General features: G+C 41.2%; 1 protein-coding gene across 1 annotated transcript in view; it reads right to left on the bottom strand.

The window, feature by feature from the left end:
- Nucleotides 1-19,223: 19,223 nt before the first annotated feature.
- The window catches only part of LOC101864092, a gene marked incomplete in the record, with an annotated part of 10,612 nt that continues 8,652 nt past the window's right edge, over nucleotides 19,224-21,183 (bottom strand). Inside the window, 1 exon segment of the mRNA XM_005107874.3 lies at nucleotides 19,224-19,491. Coding sequence (XP_005107931.2) covers nucleotides 19,412-19,491 — 80 coding nt within the window.

A 21,183-nucleotide genomic window follows, 5' to 3' on the forward strand; every position in this document is an offset into this window, starting at 1 on the left:
AGAAGGAGAAGGAGAAGGAGAAGGAGAAGGAGAAGGAGAAGGAGAAGGAGAAGGAGAAGAAGAAGAAGAAGAAGAAGAAGAAGAAGAAGAAGAAGAAGAAGAAGAATAATTTGTGTACTGTTTCGAAAGCTCGAATATTAAGCGCTTTATCACCATAAGTATTTAATTACGAGAGCAACTCGGAGACAATGCCGTTGTTTAACAGTGAACCCCGTAATCGTGAAGTCACAGGCTCAACTCGAGCCGATGTTTTGTCCTTAAGAAAGGCACTTTACACGGAATTTCCTCATTTCACACATGTGGTAATGGCCAGCCAGTTTTAGACGGCGAAAGATTGAGTCAGTAGAGCTATGTGTATGAGCTCTTTTTGGCTGTCAGCACTGTAGGCCCATGTGTTCCGTGAAACCGAGAATGTTACTGAGTATTCTCAGGTGTGTTTGGGTAGATCTAATGGAAATAATAGCTGAGAAGTGGACTCAAGTAGAGCACGCTGCAGACAACTGTAGAGCATGGGCCTATGAAATGCGATTGTGATTTTTCCCCAGAAAGGAATTTGCTTGCCTACCACAAGAGGTACTCCCGCATTTCTTGAGTTCTTCTACTGCTTTCTTTTCCAGCCCCAGCAATGGATTAAATTGTAAATAATTCCTTTCTTGATCTACGCCTCTTGATCTAGATCAAGTGTACGCAGGTATTGCATTCCAAAATGATTAATCACCAATATTTGACAAGGAAGCATTCGCCATAATAATATTATTAATTCATCAGTACGCCGACATATAAACAAGTATCTAGCCAATGAAATTATGGAGCAGGAGAAGCATGATTGTCGTTTAGAAAGATTTATTTCAAATAATAGTTCACAAACATTTATTGCAATTGTAGCTGTTTCGAATAATGTTTCAAGAGAAGGGGTTCACATTTTTCAGAGCGTTAATTCGATACTGGCTATATTTCATTGGGGATAGATTAGAGCACAATAGAAACACTGAACATGAAAAGAAGTAGATAGTCAAACCTGAGCCCCAAGCATTCATCCACTAAAGAAAAATGGGGGGGGGGGGGGGGGGTAAGAAAGGGAGCGAGAGAGTGAAAGAAAATGAGCGTATGTGCCCGAGTCTAGTTACATAGAGAGACATATACCCAGCGAAATTTACACCACAAAACTACTGATTAGGATGATGGATGATGATGATGATGATGATGATGATGATGATGATGATGATGATGATGATGATGATGATGATGATGATGATGATGATGATGATGATGATGATGATGATGATGATGGTGGCGGTGGTGGTGCTAGTGACCTCCGTTCTAATTAGGAACATTGAAACATTAGTATTTTCACGACAGGTTACAACTTGTCAAGAACGGCAGGCAGTGTGGGTGTGAGGACTTAGAAATGGGTGGTCACGCGGGTGTTTGTTGAGCAAGACAGGATTCTTCGCACCTTTCTGTCTCCCACGGTCATCGATCGTGAGGGTACCTTAGCTTAACAATCTTATTGTTTATATCACTGTTATTTATATTATGCATGTGACTGTAAGCCTGTTTGTGAGTGCAAGCATACTGTGTGTGTGCATGTTTGTGTGTGTGTGTGTGTATGTGTGTGTGTTCGTGTATGTGTGTGTGTGTGCGTGTATGCGTATGCGTGTGTATGTGTATACGTGGTGAAATCACAAACCAAAGAGCCAGGATCTGGACTATAAAGATGTATCTTATCTTAAATTATAGATGACTTGGCAACCCATCTCCATCCAGCTCAGCCATGTTCTGATTATCTCTATCTATCTCAGTCGTGTGTGGCGCTCAGCTTTGTGCCTACTGTCAATACTGGGACCATAGATTTAAACTAGTAAAAAAGGAGACACGTGTAACTCTAAGACCGGGACGCAGTCCTCCCGCCTCTTCCTCTGCCTGCCTCTACTTCTCACTCCTTGTACTATCCGCCTCTTTCATTGCCGTGCCCGTCTCTCCTTCTCGCCCATTGTACTATCTGTCTCTTCCAGCTCTGTGCCTACTCTCAGTACTGGGACCATAGAGTTACACCAGTAAAAAGGAGATAACTCTATGATTGGGACGCTGGCCTCCCGCCTCTTCCTCTGTCTGCCTCTCCTTCTCGCCCCCTGTTCTATCTGCCTCTTCCTTTGCCTGCCTCTCCTTCTCGCTCCCTGTTCTATCCGTCTCTTCCTTTGCCTCCCTCTCCTTCAAACTCCGTATATGTACTACCTTGGCATGCCTTTGTGATCGGGCAATGGGCCAACACCAATATCGTCAGCAAGCTGTGTAATTATTCTAATCACAGTACGTAACATTTATCCGGAGTAAAAAAAAACCCTGTTTAATTCTTTTCAATGACTTACATTATGCAACAACAACAACAACAACAACCTTACTACTAATGGAGCTAAGGCCAAATTTTGCGAACAGTATATTCTCAAAGACTACCCAATGAAAAAACATGAAACTTTACCAGTACCCATAACTTGAAACGTAGTGTTGCATTATTGTATTTTCATTAAGATCAAAGGTGTAAGAAGAAAGCCCAGTTAAAGTTAAATTCAGTCCTTTTGTAGCGATCGCCATCATTTGCTTCGACATTGTACATTCACTGCGGAGTGCCGACTGCGCCAAAGGATATTTTGTGTTCAGTTGTACATTAAGTAGGTTTACGGGAATTCCCAGTTTCGGTCTTACGCCTTTTGGAGGAGGAGGAGGAGGAGGAGGAGGAGGAGGAGGAGGAGGAGGAGGAGGAGGAGGAGGAGGAGGAGGAGGAGGAGGAGGAGGAGGAGGTGTAGGTGTAGATGGAGGAGGAGGAGGAGGAGGAGGAGGAGGAGGAGGAGGAGGAGAAGGAGAAGGAGAAGGAGAAGGAGAAGGAGAAGGAGAAGGAGAAGGAGAAGAAGAAGAAGCATGATACACAGTCAGGATTAAGAAGAAGAAGAAGAAGAAGAAGAAGAAGAAGAAGAAGAAGAAGAAGAAGAAGAAGAAGAAGAAGAAGAAGAAGAAGAAGAAGAAGAAGAAGAAGAAGAAGAAGATAATGCCAAATTCGGGTTTAATCGTGACGAGTATCTGGCCATGACTGTTGACATTATTGTGTCGGTGAGCGCTCGGGGAGATGCTCGGCTAGCATTAATTTAGAACAGCGAGCATATCGTCGAGCGTGTCGCCGAGCGTCTTGCCGAGCGTCTTGCCGAGCGTCTTGCCGAGCAATTTTTTTGAATCCTGGCCACTTGCAGAGCCAAGAACCGAGGCGTCAGAGTAAAATTTCATACGCCGACAAACTCGTCGTCCATGCTGACCATCTTGCTAACCCGTCGCCTAGTTAGTTTGCGTGCAATGTTAAAATATATAAAGAGGGGGGGGGGGGCAAAATGTTTGTGCTCATTCCTTAAACATGCCTCATATGAGAGACGATGGATGTATACTCCATGTATTAATAACAATGGTACCCTTGCTGTTGTGCTGGTGCAAGAAGAGGAGATGAGGAGGAAGAAGAGAAGGCGGAGGACCTGTTGGGTTATACCTTGGCTTAAAAGAACTTAGGACTGTTTGAGAAGCTGATGGCTGAACTGCAAGTTGAAGATGTGGCATCCTTCAGGAACCTTATCAGAGCAGTTTTTCAGAGTTTTTCCAAGAACTACTGGAGAAAATTGGCCCCACCATCCACAAGGCAAACACTTTCTGGAGGCAGTCACTGAAAGCTGACATCAAGCTGATTGTCACTCTTCGATACCTGGTTACAGGAAATAGTTACATGCTCGTCGTGTCAACTTTTGCACGCCGTGCTTGAGTAACTCAGACTCCCCGTGCAAGATTTTTTACACAGCGAGTAATAATTTAACCCGCAGAGTATGAATTTTAACACGACTACCTTTCAGATCTCGTCGACATGTCACTGTCACTCGGCAACGTATGCAACTTTGCACGCCGAGCTATTTCCGACACTCCCCGAGTGCTCCCCTAGTTGTCCCCGAGCAAGTTATAGACTCGGCGACTCTTTTTTCGCTCAGCAAAAATTTTAAGCATGTTTGAAAAGCTCGGCAAGCTTCCAGTGTAATAATTTCAAACGGCGAGCGTGAAATATCACTCGAGGAGGGAGGCCGATTGCTCGGCGAAATGAATTCAGAGTGGCCCCGACCTGCTGGAACTAGAAATTTTGCCTTACTCGACTTCGTTACTCCTTTAAGTGTGAACACCGCATAACGGGAAAAAGGGCGTGGCCCGGTGGCGACCATCAGTAATGTACCGCTGTTTGATGTTTCTACTTCGTGTTATATTGTTTGCTACAAATTGACTATACATTAAATTTCATCACTGTGTTAAAAGTTGTTTTGTATTGTTTTGTGTTGAATCGGCACAATACTCAAACGAATGCTGTTTTGTCTAAATATTGAAATTTTATTTATACAAATTTCTCGTCTTCTATGATGCTTTTAGTGACTAATAGTTACTTGACTGGTTATCAAATTTGAGAAACAAAGAAGGAATTACATGGTTGAGATAGTTTTGCGTCACGAAACATATCAGAGAAGGCAGTATCATGGTCTTCTTGATATATAAATAATATAATTAATTATAAAAGACTACGTATTTCCTAGTCTGAGCCTGTCCAGATCTTTTCAAAGGGCAAAGAGAAACTCAAAGAAATAGCGGGGGAAATAGATTATAAGAAAAAGCAACAATTTATGAAAATTGAAATGACAGTGTCAGTTCAAATTTGAAGCATCAAAGATGAGTCTAAATCAATTTCCAGCAGTGAATCGTTCATTCTACTTGACGCGTTTTCGGATATCGAAATGAATATCCATGCCTAAGTCCACCACCCGACAGTCATCGTGGTTACAAATACGCTGTACATTATTAGACATATGACTTTCTCCTGGATGTTCTCAATCATACTACAGGCTAGATTTCAGAGTAAAGCAATCAAATGCTTCATGATAATTTTATTTGATAGAAATAAATAGTGACCCGTCATTCTTAAAAGTTAAATAATAAATCGCTTTTCACGTGTCACAATACAGTGTCCTAAAAGTGACTCCCACGGAGAGTGGGGGCCCTGGGTGTGTTTACTACAGACTTAAACATATGGTCACTTTTAAGCACAAGGGGGCTATCCCGAAAAACGCTGTTTTGAGAAAATTGAAGGAAAAGTCTTTACCCCTTGTTCAGTATCTTCTAAAAAACAAGGATAGTTTTCTCTATAACCAAACAAATATACACAACAACGAAACCGAACTTCTCCTATAGGTAGGGCAATGCCCACTTTTGGTGTAGGTCAAAATATCTAGAAAAAGCAACCATATTAAGTTAAGGACCACTTTGACAGACGGCCCTGGTATTTAAAAAATGTCCGAAAAAAAGACAGCAAGGAATATTTCAAATTGTTTAGCTCTGAAGGTGTTTATGGGTTACCAATACGTACTGCAAAGCTTCCTAAAGGGGCAAAATCACTACGTGCACCTCGGAAATCCTCAGGGAATTTTAGTCAAATTTGCTGTTTAATCAACTTGTGTGCAACACCATAGATTTTCCTCAGTTAAAATTTCTGGTACACGTCATAAACGCATGAACGGTCTCGAACTGTACTCACTTTGGTGGCAATATAAACCGCTGTTGACACAAAATCCAATATTGCATCAATATGCCCCTGAGACGAAAGCTGAGAGACTTTGATCGTGCCAGAGCTATATGACATGGCTGCAGGGTGGAGTTGGAGCCCGAGAAGTTGCCAGAAGGCTTGCAGTGTCACAGTCTGTCATTGTCCGCTTGAGGCAGCCCCATCAAGCAACTGGATCAGTCCAAGAACACTCACGTGCAGGTCAACCCAAGAAGATAACTCAGAATGTTTGCAAATGGTCCTTAACTTATGTCGAAGTCTGTATTGTGTTCCGAATGGGAGGCTAAAGTTTACTTTTACCATCATTTTCTTTGAGAAATTAATGCTTTTGTTCTTTGAATACCTCAAATAAGTGGCCGGTGACAACAAGCCAGCCTTACCACTACATTATATTGCAGGTCAACGATCTATCCCTTTGTCTTACCCCAGGTGTAAGCCGGCACTTGTTATTTACTTCTGTGTATTATAGGGGTGTCCACTAACGAGAGTAGATCGGGTCAGGTCGGGTTGGGTCGTCGGGTCGGGTCGTTTTCTGGTGGTTTCAGTGCACTCTACAACCCAGCCGCGATTGTACCCGACAACCTGGAAGTTAAAGTATAGAAACCTTGAACTGCAATGGTTTCCTGGACTACTTTCTGCAGTTCCTAGTTGCAGTGCTGTGGCAGCCTGGAATCCGATAAACATGGTTACAATAGTTACATCGATAACTTTGTAATATCAAAGATCGCGGTAAAACCTCTACTACAACTAAAACTAAAACACCTCCCCCCCAATCGAACGTCACATTGTTGTGTTGCCATATAAGATTAGAAGCACTGAACATTTGTATAAAGATGATGTTGTCCTGCTCCATTCCTTGTAGGAGGGTGTGGTCGGAGGGCACCACTTGTTTGCTGATCCTACTCTTCTTTCCTTACATTTGTTCAGTCTATGTTGCCTTTTCCAAGCTCTCAATCAATGGGGAATTATTTATAATTATCAATATGTTTCTAATACTAAAAGGAAAAAGAAAATTAATATTATTTTTAATTCTAGTGACAATGATACATAGTATGATTATTGTTATTTTTTTCGTCTTTGTTGTTTTCATTTTTAATCTAGAGTTAGAAAAAAAACCCGGAAAAGAAAAGTAAAGAAACACAATAATAATATGCCAGTTACCGGTAGCCCCCCCCCAACAACCGGACAACAGCAACCACAGCAACATAAACCAAAACAACACCAACATCAACTTCAGATTCAAGATAGCTCTAGTTCACTCGGCCAAAAGAAGAGTCAGCGGAAGTCCTCGCGCATTGGTTCAGAGGGTGCTGCAGTCTTTGTTTAGAAGCTCTCTTTCGTTTCTTCAGAAGAAGAATAGGAATAGCACAGTTTGTTAGTTTCGCTTTTTATTGTTATTGACGCCAGTAGGGTACCTGTTCGTAAAGTCTGAACTTTTTTCGAAGAGGGGGCCACCGGATTTTGAGTGTCAACATGGACACGAGACTCAGCCTTGTTGTGATTGGCTGCTGACCACCCGATTGCACGATTCTCAGGCCTGAAACTGAAAACAAAAGCGTTCCATTTTGTAGGTCACCAACCTAGTCGATCGGTTTGGGCCACGATGGCCATTTTGCGCCCTCAATTTGGCTGGCCCCGACTACCTGATCGACCCGACCCGACCCGATCGCGTATGTGGGCACCCCTATCATTTTAAAACAGGAGCCGTTTTGAAACAACATTATGTTAGGAGCAACGATCTCTGTTCTACAAGAAAGCAAATCTAGCATTACAAAAATAATAAATACATTTTAATAGTAAATAAATCAAGTTCTTTGTGAGCGTAGTTCATTGGCAGACTCCCGTTTCGGGTTCATGCAGAGGTATATAAGGACTTACCGCGCAGAGACAGTCCACTGTATATTCCTTTCTTGCTTGGCTGGGGTAAAAATATTAGTTGACAGTCTACTTGTGTCTACCGCGAAGTTTCTGTTCTACTCGACGGTCTACCACTGGACCAGTCTGACGCTTGTTCTATTTGGCGGTCTACCAGTTCATAAAGGCTTGGGACTGTAAATAGAGGCATTAAAGGGTTTTAATGTTTTGGTAGTTGTAGTTTACATTTTCTCTCTGCGTTTATATAGACTTGGGATTGTCATCCTCCCATATCGTTACTTCAGAATTGCAAAGGTTTATCTGACACTTTTGGCCGTTTTGATTTACTAAAACCTAGAGATCAAAAGCCTAATGTCCTATCTGCTCTGTCAAAATCGTAAGATTATTCGGAGTCGTTATCAAATATTCAAAGAATTGCTTTCGAAAAAGCTTGACATGATGTGGAACTCAAAATCTTTAACGTCAAATTTCTCAAAACTAGGTAGTAAGCAGGTAGAACTTTAATTGTAATTCTGAGGTAGCGATAAGTATCGCGACACTTGCTAATTTTTGGACACAGGTGGTCAGTTATTGTCATTATCGACACCTAATTTAAAAACAGCGCAGATGGAGGGTCGCCATTCTGGCGAGACTTACAGTGGTCTTTTTTTTTAGTACAGGGTTTTACGGCGCTCGCAACTGCATAGGGTCATCATATGAGCGCCAAGGGGTGGGTGTCAACAGTGAATCAGACTTACTCTACTCACTTCTCTAGCTTCAACAGCACAAGGTCTGCTTCGACTATCAAGGCACCCCGGAAATAGCGTGTCACAAGAGTGTGACAAACATACAAAAGAAGTAGAGGAAAATGACAATAGTAAGGATTAGGAAAAAAAGCAGCAGTTCCCTGTTGCAGATCAGGCACAGTTAAGAGCGTGACATGATGGATCAGCCTATTTACAATTCTACTGTACTTGAACGAGAAATCCCGCCCCCCCCCCCCCCTTTGGGAAAGGCCTAAAGACATTACAGTCAGTGGCACTGCCCCCGGGGGGGGGGGGGGGGGGGGGTTACGGTGGTCTGACTGCCTAGATCGGGATTGACTGTTGTCAATTGGGCAGGACTAATTATAATTCCAGACTGCCTTATTGCCGTAGACAGTCAGGTAGACCGGCACCCACATATTCGTCTCACATCTACTACCACTAATCTCTACCTTAGCTAGAATTAAAAATTAGTATCTGACAATTTTAGCCGTTGGAGTTACTACGGCCAAGAGGTCAAAAACCAAAATATGTTCGATCTGCATCATCAGAATCGTAAGAAAAGTCGTTATCAAGAATTTCAAAGACATGCATTCAAACAAGTTTGACATGTCTTTGAAACTCAAATTTTAACGTCAAATTGATCAAAACTAAGTACTTAGCAGACTACTACTACTACTACTACTACTACTACTACTACTACTACTACTACTACTACTAACAAACAGATTCATTTTGTGTCCGGCACCATTTTTTAAAGAATGAATAGGCACGAGTCCCTTTGGAATTGGCACTACTTTGAGAGCAACAATCTCTTTGACAAAATAGATTTAAAAAACTCAGGTCATTCAAAACAACTTAATCAAGATCTTCCTTCGTGAAGGTCATCGGCAGTTTCCTGTTTCTGGTTATTCGCGTAGAGCAGAAGTTTATAAAGACTGTTTGCCCAGATACAGTCGACTAAGCTAATATTTCTTTCTTGCTAAGATGGGGTTTAAGTACATGTAGGCCTATTCAGTGTTCGGTCCAAAGTTGCATAGACACTTACCGTACCCAGTTTTGCAGGTGTATGTAAGTGTCTAACGTTGTTTTAAAAATTCAGAGTTGCTGTTATTTTTATGGTTTCAGCTAAAGAACCGTGTCGGTGTCAGTTGTGTAGCTTTAGGGCGCTTCGCCTTGCATGCAGGTGACGTGAGTTTGATTCTCATGTGGGGATCGAGAATGTTTCTCCTGGGACGTTGTATCCCACTCAGCCCAGGTTGTCTCTGAAAGGTGCGGGTCAAAACAGCACGACAGCATCGATGGGGGTAACATTTCAGCAATTGTGATTGTAATAAAAATTTAAGTATAGACTACAATATATAAAGCCAGTCTTGTGGGCACGCTGCTTGTTTAAGCGACAGATTACATATGGTGAGCAATTCTTTCAATGCGAGTGGGCCAAGCTCTTTTAGGAAAGATGGTGGTATATCATCAGGTCCTAGAGCACTTCTTCTCTTCATTTGTGTTATGGCACGCTCAAGCTCTTTCATGATGAAGTCTGGGTATGATTGCAGTTCATCTTCGCTGTTCACATCGTCATACAGTAGGCACTTTAATCGGAGTTTGTTTCTTCTGCGCTTCTCTTGGGTAAATTGGAGCTTACTCATTTTTGCATAGTGCTGGGCAAAAAGCGCAGCTTTCTTCTTTGCTGATGTTATCCTTTTCCCGTTGTGTTTCAGCTGGTGATCCATTTAGAGACTTGATGAAACTCCAAGTTTTCCTTTCGTCCAGATCATTTATCACGCATTAACTACCTCCTTTCACTGGCCAGTCTTTGCTTCCTGGACAGCCTCTGTAACATCTTTGCAAGCTTGAAACCATTCCTCCCTGTGTGAGGAGGTGATGATGATGATGATGATGATGATGATGATGATGATGATGATAATGATGATGATGATGATGATGATGATGATGATGATAATAATAATAATAATATAATAACAACAACAACAACAACAACAACAACAACAACAACAACAACAACAACAACAACAACAACAATAGTGCTTGCATAATATTATTCTAATTTAATTGTGTCGGCCAACGTTGCATTTTTACTATAGCCTATAGATCCATTAGAGATCAAACTAAATTCTTGTTGGATTTTGTTTACGAAGTTGGAATAGGCGAGTTTCTGACAAAGACTCGATCACGCAGACTTGACTAGTGGGATCAGACTCTATCTTATCTATCTGAGGCCACGCTGGAAACCTTAAGGTAGACACGGGCATTTTCCACATGCACATATGAAGGGCGTGATAGTAACCTGTTTTAGCAACATTTCAATAGTCGATTGTTTTCTTCTTACTTTCAGATCTGTGGCAATCTTTTGGCTGCTCGAGAGAATATACCCACATCTATAACAATGAAAACTAGACACAGTTTGATCAAGTGCGTCTTGTTGCTTGCTTTCTTCTCCGAGACGATTTGTTGGGCAGCACCGGTGTCAAAAACCGCAATTTTTGAACTTTTGCAGACTCAATTTAGTTTAGATAATTCTCAAAGATCTTCAGATTTACAGGAATATCATATCAAAGAGAGTTCGCCATTCTTTCAAGAGCAAACAGCATCCCAAAACACGACTGGAAGCAAGCTGTTCAAACACCAAGACGCAGTTGTAGAAAACCAGATAGTGTCACGAAGGAAAAGATCGACGGAAGAAGCGGATTCGAATCTCTTCTCGTGCCAGGGGATGTGTGGCGTCCCTTGGAGGCGGAAGTCCCAAACATTAACATGCGACTGCAGCATCCACTGTTCTATTTACAAGACGTGCTGCAAAGATTTCCAGCAAGTTTGTCCGAGTCTTGCGGCAGAAGCAGGTTCCGTTTATCCGAAAGCTCTCTTACAATCAGATGTGGTCTGCTCGGAGGATATAGGCGCTTTCGTTATAAATGACTGTCCCGGGTCGTTCGACGTGAGAAAATCTGATAGCTCCAGTGGCATCAAGTGAGTATCAGCAACTTATCGCAGACAACATTTTTGGGTTCTACTACTCGCTGAGAGCTTTGTCGTACTTAGAAACAATACACCTAAGAGAAAAAAAAGCGTTTACTATTTTGTTATTTTTGTGTGTGCTGAGAGGGGGGTTCTTCTTGAGTATATTAGAAACACATCAGTATGGTTACTATCATTGAGTGCTGTGAAACATTAAGAAAGCGACAGCGAGGGGTTGGAGGGATGGGGTTTGGGTTGGGGGTGGGGGAGTGAGGGGAGGGGAGAATGGTCGTTTCATTGCATTTGAATTACTCGTTCTTTAAAACAACCGATATAAAAATAATCGACTGACAGTGCTCCAGAATGCAAAGGTTCTGGAATGTATCACTTTTTGAGTACACTTTTGGGACGACTTTCTTGGCTAATGAGAAACTAACTGAGTAATTCATATCCATGGGATATTTGGAAGTTTTTAAAATCCTGGTGAAATCAGGCACTCGTCAAAATAAAGAAATTGAAGAAAAATGCGTTTTTCTTCCCATTTGGCAATTTTTATGGAATTCTTATTTGGTTCAACACTTTACGTCCATTGGGCAAAGATACAAAAACCCGTAAATTTACAGTTTTCGTTGACTCTGTAAGCTTTGGTAGTCGCCAAACTGCGGTGGCCATTTACTCTCTAATTTTACTTCTGAAACCAAGTGACCCCACCTGCTTCAATTCGAAATATCTTGATTTCTATGGAAGATAGATGGATGATTTTTTTTTATCAGAAGAAAAACAAAAGATCAAGATTTAGGACGACACCAATAACTCTTATGCACCAAAACTGACGAGATATCTTTTCATCTGTATTCATTAAAAAAAAATTCTATTCAGTATCACGGTCTTTCTGCTGGCATATTGCTGGATTTAAGCCAGGACAAGAAGCTCACCTCATAGATGATATAAATTATGTCGTTAGAGGTTTTTTTGTTTTGTTTTAGTAAGAGTTTTACGGCACTTGCAACACAATACGGTCATATAAGTGCCGAAGATTAAAGGTATTACAAGATAGTAACAGAGACAAAATAGAAAGAGGGGAGATAAGTGCGATAGACGTTTGATAGCAAAGAAGGAGCAAACTACACAAGAGCACCCTCCAACCACCCTCTTCGATGGAAGGGTAAAAGACATACACACTAAAAGAAAAAAAAAAGAAACGAAACCCCACTAAACAAACAAAAAATTTGTGCCCCTTTACTTTCAGACAGAAGACGTACGTTTTTGATGAAGTGACAGGCTTGTTGTTCCGCAACAGTAGCCTCATGGATTCGTGTCTGGGTCAGTCCGCTGGCCGGCCGTTTTACTGGAACGTGGTGATCAAAGTCGTTGACGGAGTGGACCTGAACTCCGTACAGGACATCGAGCAGATCATGGACTCATCCGAGATCATTTTCAAAATGCCAAGGGGGAACTATAAGCCTGCGTGGTGCTCGTATGAAGAAACAGAAAAATCGTTCCGATTTTCGGTTGCAGTGGATATGAACTCGCCTGGAGGAACAAAGGTGTAACTTAGTTTTAGTTTTAGTAAGATTTTAAAGCGCACGCAACTGCATTAAGGTCATTTGAGCGCCAAGGGGTGGATATCAACAGAGAAGTCCAAACGGGGAGTCAGGCTTACCCTGCTCACCTCTCTAACCTCAACAGCACAAAGTCTGCTTCGATATCAAGTCACCCCAGAAAAAGCAGTTCACAAGAGTGACAAACATACAAAAGAAGTAGAGAAAAATGATGGGGGTGCAAAAGGTCGTATATTTGTTAAAAAGTCTTTCAATGCCTTTTCAAAGTGTTTTTGAACAAAAGGTGATCTTGTTCTAGTCTTTGATCGCTTTACACGCCCCTTTTCAACTCTGTTTTGGCATGATGCAACACGAGAAAAGGACAAAAGGAGACCAGATTTGGTCACGTCCTTCGTTTTAAGTTTGTTCTTTTTTTAATACAGCACTACAAAAAAGCACTACAATTAGATATCAACATTTTAATTTCTGTTCTAAAATCTGTTGTGATGGCTGGCTTCCCTTTTGAAATATTATACTGTGATTGCTGGCTTCCTTTCGAAATATTATACTGTAGAAAGCTGACCCCTCCCATGTTCCCATATACACGCAAACGCACACACAGAAGCCTACTCTGATATCATGATAGTTTGACACAGTCTGTGAGAACAACATTATCTGGCTGTTTAAAAAAAATTATTCAGATCTTTCTTTCCCAGAAAGTATTTCCAACAGGTTATAAAGCTTGGGTTTATCTCTTACATAATTACAGACTGAAGATATTCCCGTCATAAATCATGCAAAAGTGACCTACTTGAGATCATTAAAAGACAATTATTTACAGGCTGTCTAAATTTTGTGCTGGTCATTGGTCGGGCTGCTCAGAATTTATATATTTTTAAAAAGAAAATGAAAAGGGAGCCCTCAAGAAACCCCAGTACGATACATGTCCGTACTTTTGAAATATTCCCCCACCAAATGGCGGACTGGCTGGTTATGATTGGACTCATGTGGTTTACAGCAAAATCGGAGCAAGAACAGACATATTAACACTTTGCTTTTAACACTGAGTATGGTCTTTTTACAGCTAGTGCCAAATGACAGAAAAATAGGACACTGAACTTTTACTTTTGGGGATCATTATACCATGTGACGCAACAAAATATTATTGCCTTTTGGTATATATTGTTATCTTCTCGGCGTAGGTGGCCTAGTGGTTAGGCTACCGGACTCGTAAACGTTGTGTCCTTGGGTAAGGCACTTTACACGAATTTTCCTCACGTCACCCAGGTGGGAATGGATAACCGGTCTTAGACAGCGAAAGATCTTGTCAGTATGTTAGTGTTTAGCGCCTATAAATGGCTGCCTATACTGTATGCTTCCCAGGAAGTTGAGGTTGTTTCAGAATGCTCTCTGGTCTGCTGGGGTAATAGTAAAGATTGTGAAGTGCAGTGGAGTGGCTCTCCAAGCGCAAATGGCGCCATGGCGCCACCTTTTGAAATGGAGAAGGGATTTTCAAAAAAGAAAATACGATTTCCCACACTTAACTAAATATCACAATATTTTCTTCAAACAAATCTCTTATTCAGTATTCATCCCTAAGTACGCCAGTCTTTAGTAAAGGTGTCTATAATAAGGGCTAGTGGGAAGAGGGCGGGTAAGCCTCCCGTTGCCGGACGCAAAGATCTCCCCGCGTCTTACGTCTAACGTCACCGAGGGCGCCACTTGAAACAGTGTCTCTGCCTGAACCCATCTGGGTGTTCATTGTTTAGGTGTGAAGTCTGGTCAAAATAATTTAAAATGATCTATAAACTATTTAATTCAATCAGTTGAAGACAGGGTTTTCTTTCCAAGAATAGCAAAAAAAGACGCAAGAGATATCACCAAGAACATAGCCAAAAATCCTACAACAGGTACTCCCATCACACTTAGAGATTGTACTGTTGGGCCAAAGGACTAAGATGGATTTGCCGCCTGTATGGTAGGGAGGGGGTGGAGTGGTAGTTAGCCTGGACATGGCATGATTGCGAACTGTCTAAAAATAGGTTTGACTGTCTGCTTTCTAGAAACCAGATCTGCAAGTGAATCAGGGAATGGGGTCATTATGTCAAGACGCCTCGAGGGCAATAGTGCATGCGTGTTCTTGATGACTGTGAATGAGTGCTTTTCTGTTGATCTGAGGGAAGTTATTGTTTTGTGTGTGATCATGATCCGATGTGATTGTGCGCATCTTGAGCGCTGAACTTGGTTCTTTATCATCAGATCTCTCTCTATGTATAAATAAAAAATTGTACCGGCTCTTCTCTATTCTTCTCGCATGGAAGAAGGTGTCCCTGTTAGTATTAAAATTAAACGAAGAGGTGTATATAGTAGGTCTATAGTTAAAAGGCCTGTAATAAATTGTTGGCAATACTATTCGATGTGCGTCCATTTTTTCTTGGCGCCACCTTCTCTGGAAGTGACGCCACGCTCCTGGTGAAGTGAATAGAGTTTGCTGTTGATAGGGGATTGGCGCTATACAAATGCTATCTATTATTTATCTACTCAGGTTCACAACATTCGAGACACCGGCAGGACTTGGGAGACGATGGTCTGCGAAGAAGAGCTCTCCGGAGTGTGCAAACACGTGCTCTGTGGTAGATACATTTGGAAGTTGGCGAACGGAAAATGTATCAACAGACTTTCAGTATCCGTCAGAGTGACGCACCCACCTGAAGGACTTCTTTCAGAGCTGGAACTAGAGACCTTTGCAGGATATTTACTTTGTAGAGTGAGGCGTCCCCCAAACGTTGTCTCCGCTAATGTAGAACAGATCCTTCCTATCGACCAGAATCCAACAGAACTGTTTACTGGGAGACGATCAAGGCTGGTAGGGGATATCTTTGTGTCTGAAAGAGAGCAGCTGTTCAGAATCGATTTGATCATATCCTTCACGGGCTTGGGGACGACTGTATTCTCAGATAAAACAATTGGTAGCTTTGTGGCGTCTTATTATATAGAGTACTTCGGTGTTGCAGGTCAAAAGTATTTGACATTTCCGCCTATTTTAACAACTGCGTCTAAGTCTACGAAGAGGGCACATGCCGGTGGCCCAAACAAGAAATGTATCGAGCACCAAACTTCTGGGAACAATTCAGCTTCAACGAATGAAACGTCACGAACCGCTGAAGAATTGCGGAATAGCAGCAAAAACAGTTTAGCTAGTACTGAGCGGAAAGATGAAAACTGTACTTACAGAATACGAAAGAGCCTGAATGACTCTGCTGTCATAACCAGTGATGCGGAGAATGGCATACCAAAAGTAGATACGTCACCGGTTACCACAGTCGCATCATTTACAAACGACGACGTCTCCAAGATTTTGCCCTCCAGCGGCCTGCAGAATGCAACTCCTTCTATGCAGAGTGCTTTTCAGGGTGTGCCACTTCAACAGTCTGATATATCGACGGTACCAGCTCAAGTTTTATCGACTGGTCAATTGATAGAAGACGGACAGAAGAATTATATTTTTTATCTTTACTTCTCACTCAACACAACTTTTCACTTACCAACGTGGTCGACAGGCAAACCAATAGTTATCTTACGGGACAGGTCGCACCTACAGTTCAGTAACTGCTCTGCGAGTATCAAACCCGTCATGAAATCTGGAGTGGAGGCGGTAGCGAATCTTGACAGGTTGTTGGCATTTATTTTAGTTCTATTTCATGTTATCTGTCTCATTTTGTATGGTCACTAGTTTGTACGTCTTATTACGACATATCTCTTATTATTCAGCTCTCGATAATACGGTGTGTACATGAAGGCTGCAAAAATGATGGTAGAAAACGCGGGGGGTGGGGGGGGGGGGGGATTGTACAGTCAAAACGTGTTGATTTTTAGAAGTCTTTATTTGGAACCTCATATCACCAGAGTCTGTTGTTTAAGCGCTTCGCTGTCGCAAGCAGGAGACCCGAGTTCGGTTCCTAAGTTGGGAGAATTTTTATCGAGTATCTCAGTTTTCTGCCAGGGGATTGTAAATGTATCTCTCTCAGCCCAGGTTAGCCCTGACAGTCAGAGTCGAAAGCCCGTCTGCTAAACGATCTAAATGTTGTAGATGGGCGCACAAGTGTACCTAGACCTTTTTAAGTGTTGTTCAATTTTCTAGTCAAACAACGGTAACTGTGATTATATCTACTATTCGAATACACAGTTGTCATTACAGTCTTCAAGTTTGCTTTTGAGTTTGGAACGCTGACGTTGTTGTTTATGACTCAAATAGACAAGACAAGATTTTTTTGTTTGACAACGATCTTCACTTCTTTGTTGTCAATTTCGTAGCCGCGTTGTCTTTATATATTGTGATGTTTACACGTGTTTAAGATAGAGGTTGATGAAACTATTAAATTCTAAACGTAAATATGATGGTTGTGTATTCTTGACGCTGACATCCCAAAGGAGCTCTCAGAGTTGATGGCTTGTAGAGCTTGAAATACTCCTTCATCAGCCTGGTATAGGTCAAAAGCATCTATTTATCAAGCTTTTCAATTCAGTTCACAGCTTCAGCCCCCCCCCCTTTCCCCCTCCCCCATATTAATAACTTCTTCTTTTGCTTACGACGTTATAGCTACTCCCATGTTGACTTTACAGAGAGTGGACACCTGGATGTGCATAGTACGTCACATATTATGTTTTTACATGGAGGGCTGGTGTTTACCTTTACTTACATAACGCCCCTGGAATGCACACTTGCTGTCGCTTCCGTGAATTTTGAACAAAAAAGTCCGCACACCATTTTGGCCATCCTTCAGCTTCTCCTTTCCTCCAAACTTACAGAGAGTTGAGGTGTTGCAGGAATGTTCTAATTTCCTTTAAAAATGTAAATGATTTTACGTCTCCAATGGCACAATTTAGATAATATACGAGGCGGGCTTCCGATCCCGCCTGTCAAAACCAACCCGGATTGTTGAGAAAGAAACTGGCCCATCAGAAAGACCGAGGTTTTCGATTTTTTAAAATAAAAATTTCCCTCCTTTGGGATCCCACACGGGTCTCCTACTACGTATGACAGCCAGGCGCATACTCACTACATCATCGAATCTGATTTGCAGGACGGGGGTGTTGTTGATAAGCATCAACGAAAGGTACCAGCACAATAAAGTCATTCCTACAGTGCGGTCAAAAATTCGTGGCGCAACGTATCCTCAAATATCTCTTTAACAGGTCAATTAATGTCACCCATACTTTGCACAGCAGTTTGCATCAGTTTGTCTTAACTAAATCATATTTTTCCACAGCAAATGGGACTAGATTAAAGTACTTTTTTTTCATTTGTACATATTACATTTGTGAACGTTTGTCACTTTGGCCGCCTAAAACTTTCGAACCACTAAACTTTCGAATTCGACAAAATTGATGGTGGTTCAGATTCATTTAATGGGTGAGCAGTTTTATTGGGGAGCCTGCAGTCATTGTAGTTTAATTTTCAGTTTTTCATTAGTTTTGTTTAGATCTAATCTTGGGAAAATTTGTATTCTAAGACGCCATTGTAAACAAGTGAGGTTTCCGTTCATTAGCCGTGCGCACTGAAATTCTGGAGTGTACAACCACGAAAGCGGAATCGAGATTCAATCTACACATCTCTGTATGTAGAATCTATACCTTCTAATTTTTTGTATCTCAAGATTTATTTCTCCATTCCATGAGAGTGTAAATATAATAGGCCAATGACTTTCAGTTGATGTTAATGCACCGATCATTCCTTTCATTGAAAGGGGGCCCAGCTAGTAAAATTATATAAAGTACTCGAAATCTCAGTCACACGTAAAGTGGGATTAGGTCACGGCACTTTCCGCTTCTCCACACATTTTGATTGTGCATATGGCCTACTTCACAGCTACTCATCAATTACAATCTTTAGTGGCAAAACTTGTTACAAGAAATAATTTCTATAGTGAACACATTTTTTGCACTACTGTCCCAATCAGAAATACAGGACGGACTTGCTAAGCTGTAAACATTAAAAAATCTGTAGAAACCATCCACTTGGATGTTTTATTTATAGTATTTATTAAGGAATTTTCTAGAATACAGCTAGCAGATGTTTATAAAAATGTTGATCTGTTAAGACAAATTGATACACGTCATTGTGCAAAAATGGGAGAACCGTTTTTCGATAGTTAAAGAGATACTTGACAATAAGTTGCGCCACGAATATTTTACCGCACTTTTTTATAGTCACGCTTAAATTAGAAAGTTGACCAAAAACTCGAAAAACTGCTTGGAAACATGTTTAAATTGCTCGAATTTATTAGAAAGTATCTTATTGAAGGCTATAATAAATACAAATACAGCAAGATTACTTTCTGAGAGAGAGAGAGAGAGAGAGAGAGAGAGAGAGAGAGAGAGAGAGAGAGAGAGAGAGAGAGAGAGAGAGAGACAGAGAGACAGAGAGACAGAGAGACAGAGAGACAGAGAGAGAGAGAGAGAGGGGGGGGGGGCAAGGAACGGACAGAAAAGTTTGAAAAAAAAGGATGTACTAGAATATTTCCCCTCGCTGGTGAGGAGAAAATAAACAGATCTAGAATCTAGTCATGATGGAGGGGAGGTAAGAAAGTTGGGTCCTCTCGGCGACCTAGTTGTGGGTCCTGCTCTCTCGCCAGAATGAGGTGAACGGCTCAGCGTTTGCCATTCCAGCTATAACTGACGCCTCCTTGGAGGCCCCCGTTACCGTAGCTGAGGCCAGCCTTCCATGTACCTGTGGTAGACGACAATAATTTGTGTCACCACGTTGTGGAATCAGGCGTTTGTCAATTTTTTGGTATATGGGGTTATTGGTATCATCTAAAAACCTGCTCGCTTGCCTTCCTTAAGGTGAAAAAAGTATCCATCTATGTTGAATAGAAGTCAAAATATTTGCCATTGAAAAAGGTCATGGTCGCCGGGTTTCAGAGGTAACATTCGTGAGAAAATGGCAGCCAAAGTTTGATAGCCTCCATAGCCTGAGAGTCCTTGGAAACTGAACATTTACAATTGTAATGCTTTAAATCAAACTTTTTTTCAGTAAAATCCACACGAACTCTGTCTTTTCATATCGACATAAAAGGTGTTGAGCCAAAACAGAAAATTAGAAAAAGCTTGCCCATCGGCTTCCCCCCAAAATGCCGATTTTTAAAATTTCATTATTTTGACAAGCGCCTGGTTTCACCACGATGTCTTGCATTTGACAATTAGATTTGAGCGTAACCCCACCATTGAGTCACAAAGTTCTACTGCTCAGTGCTGATCTTGTTTTGAGAAATTTGACATAACTTTTTTTTTAAATTTCACATGCCAAGCTTTTTCGAATGCATTTCTTTGAATGCCTCGATAACTTCCCCGAATAATGTTACATTATTGATTGGGCAGATAGAACATTAATTATTGCTTTCCGACGTTGTGATCTAAGGAACTAGAAAACGGCCAAAAATGTCAGATAGAATTGTGTAATTCTAAGGTAGCATTATGTAAACATGGGAGTTTGATTTCAACAATGTGAAGTAATGCGGTTTCATGAGCATTCTTTTATTGTTTCCTGTGGCCATTGTTGTTATCGTGCGTAATATTGTTGTAAAAGTTGAATCAATAATGACAATTATATTATGAATGCAGCAAATCCTGTTTACATTTTTATTTCTTACCCTGTTTAAAGTTCTCTCACTCCTCAACACTCGTGACCATACGTCATAGCTAGTGACAACTATAGTTCAGGATCCCTCAAATATACATCATAATATAGACGAAATATGATATTCTTAAAATTTAACAGACCTCAACCAGGTTTTTTTTTACTCCATGGAGGGGGGAGAAGCTTTAATTTTGGCACAGTTTTAAAAATCCTCCTAAATTAAGGATATTGATTATTTCTATGTCGTGATCTGATACCACTGTATACACCTGACGAAAACAGCCAATCATATCGTAACAACGCAATACGAGGTCAGATCTTTTGTTTCCGCTCAGAATGAAATAGTTCGAATGGATTTCCGGGTAGAATTTGGTGAAGCAAAGCAGACCCCCATAATTTTCATGGGAAATTATAACTGGTTTTTTTCCGAAGCTAACTGTCGGTTTGAGTATGGTACTGCCACAGATTCAGATGTCCTTTTCACTTCCTGAAATTAACCGCAAATGGAATGAATTAATTATCCCCACAGATCAAGGTTATACTTGATATGTGCTCATGAGTGCGTTTGTATTTTGTGCATTAATCTAAATAAATGAGTGTGTAAATCTTTTATGTCTCCATGTGCGTTTGATGCACGTTTTCTGAAGAGGAGTTCTTTTTGACTACCCTATAAAACTTTCAGAAGTACACAAATAAAAAAGGACATTCTAAAAGATAACGCCAAGATGGTATTTCTTGATCTGAAAAGACTAACAAATATTACACACAGCCACACAGCCCCCC

This window comes from Aplysia californica, unplaced genomic scaffold (genome assembly GCF_000002075.1).
Source record: "Aplysia californica isolate F4 #8 unplaced genomic scaffold, AplCal3.0 scaffold00639, whole genome shotgun sequence".
NCBI classification, from domain to species: domain Eukaryota; kingdom Metazoa; phylum Mollusca; class Gastropoda; order Aplysiida; family Aplysiidae; genus Aplysia; species Aplysia californica.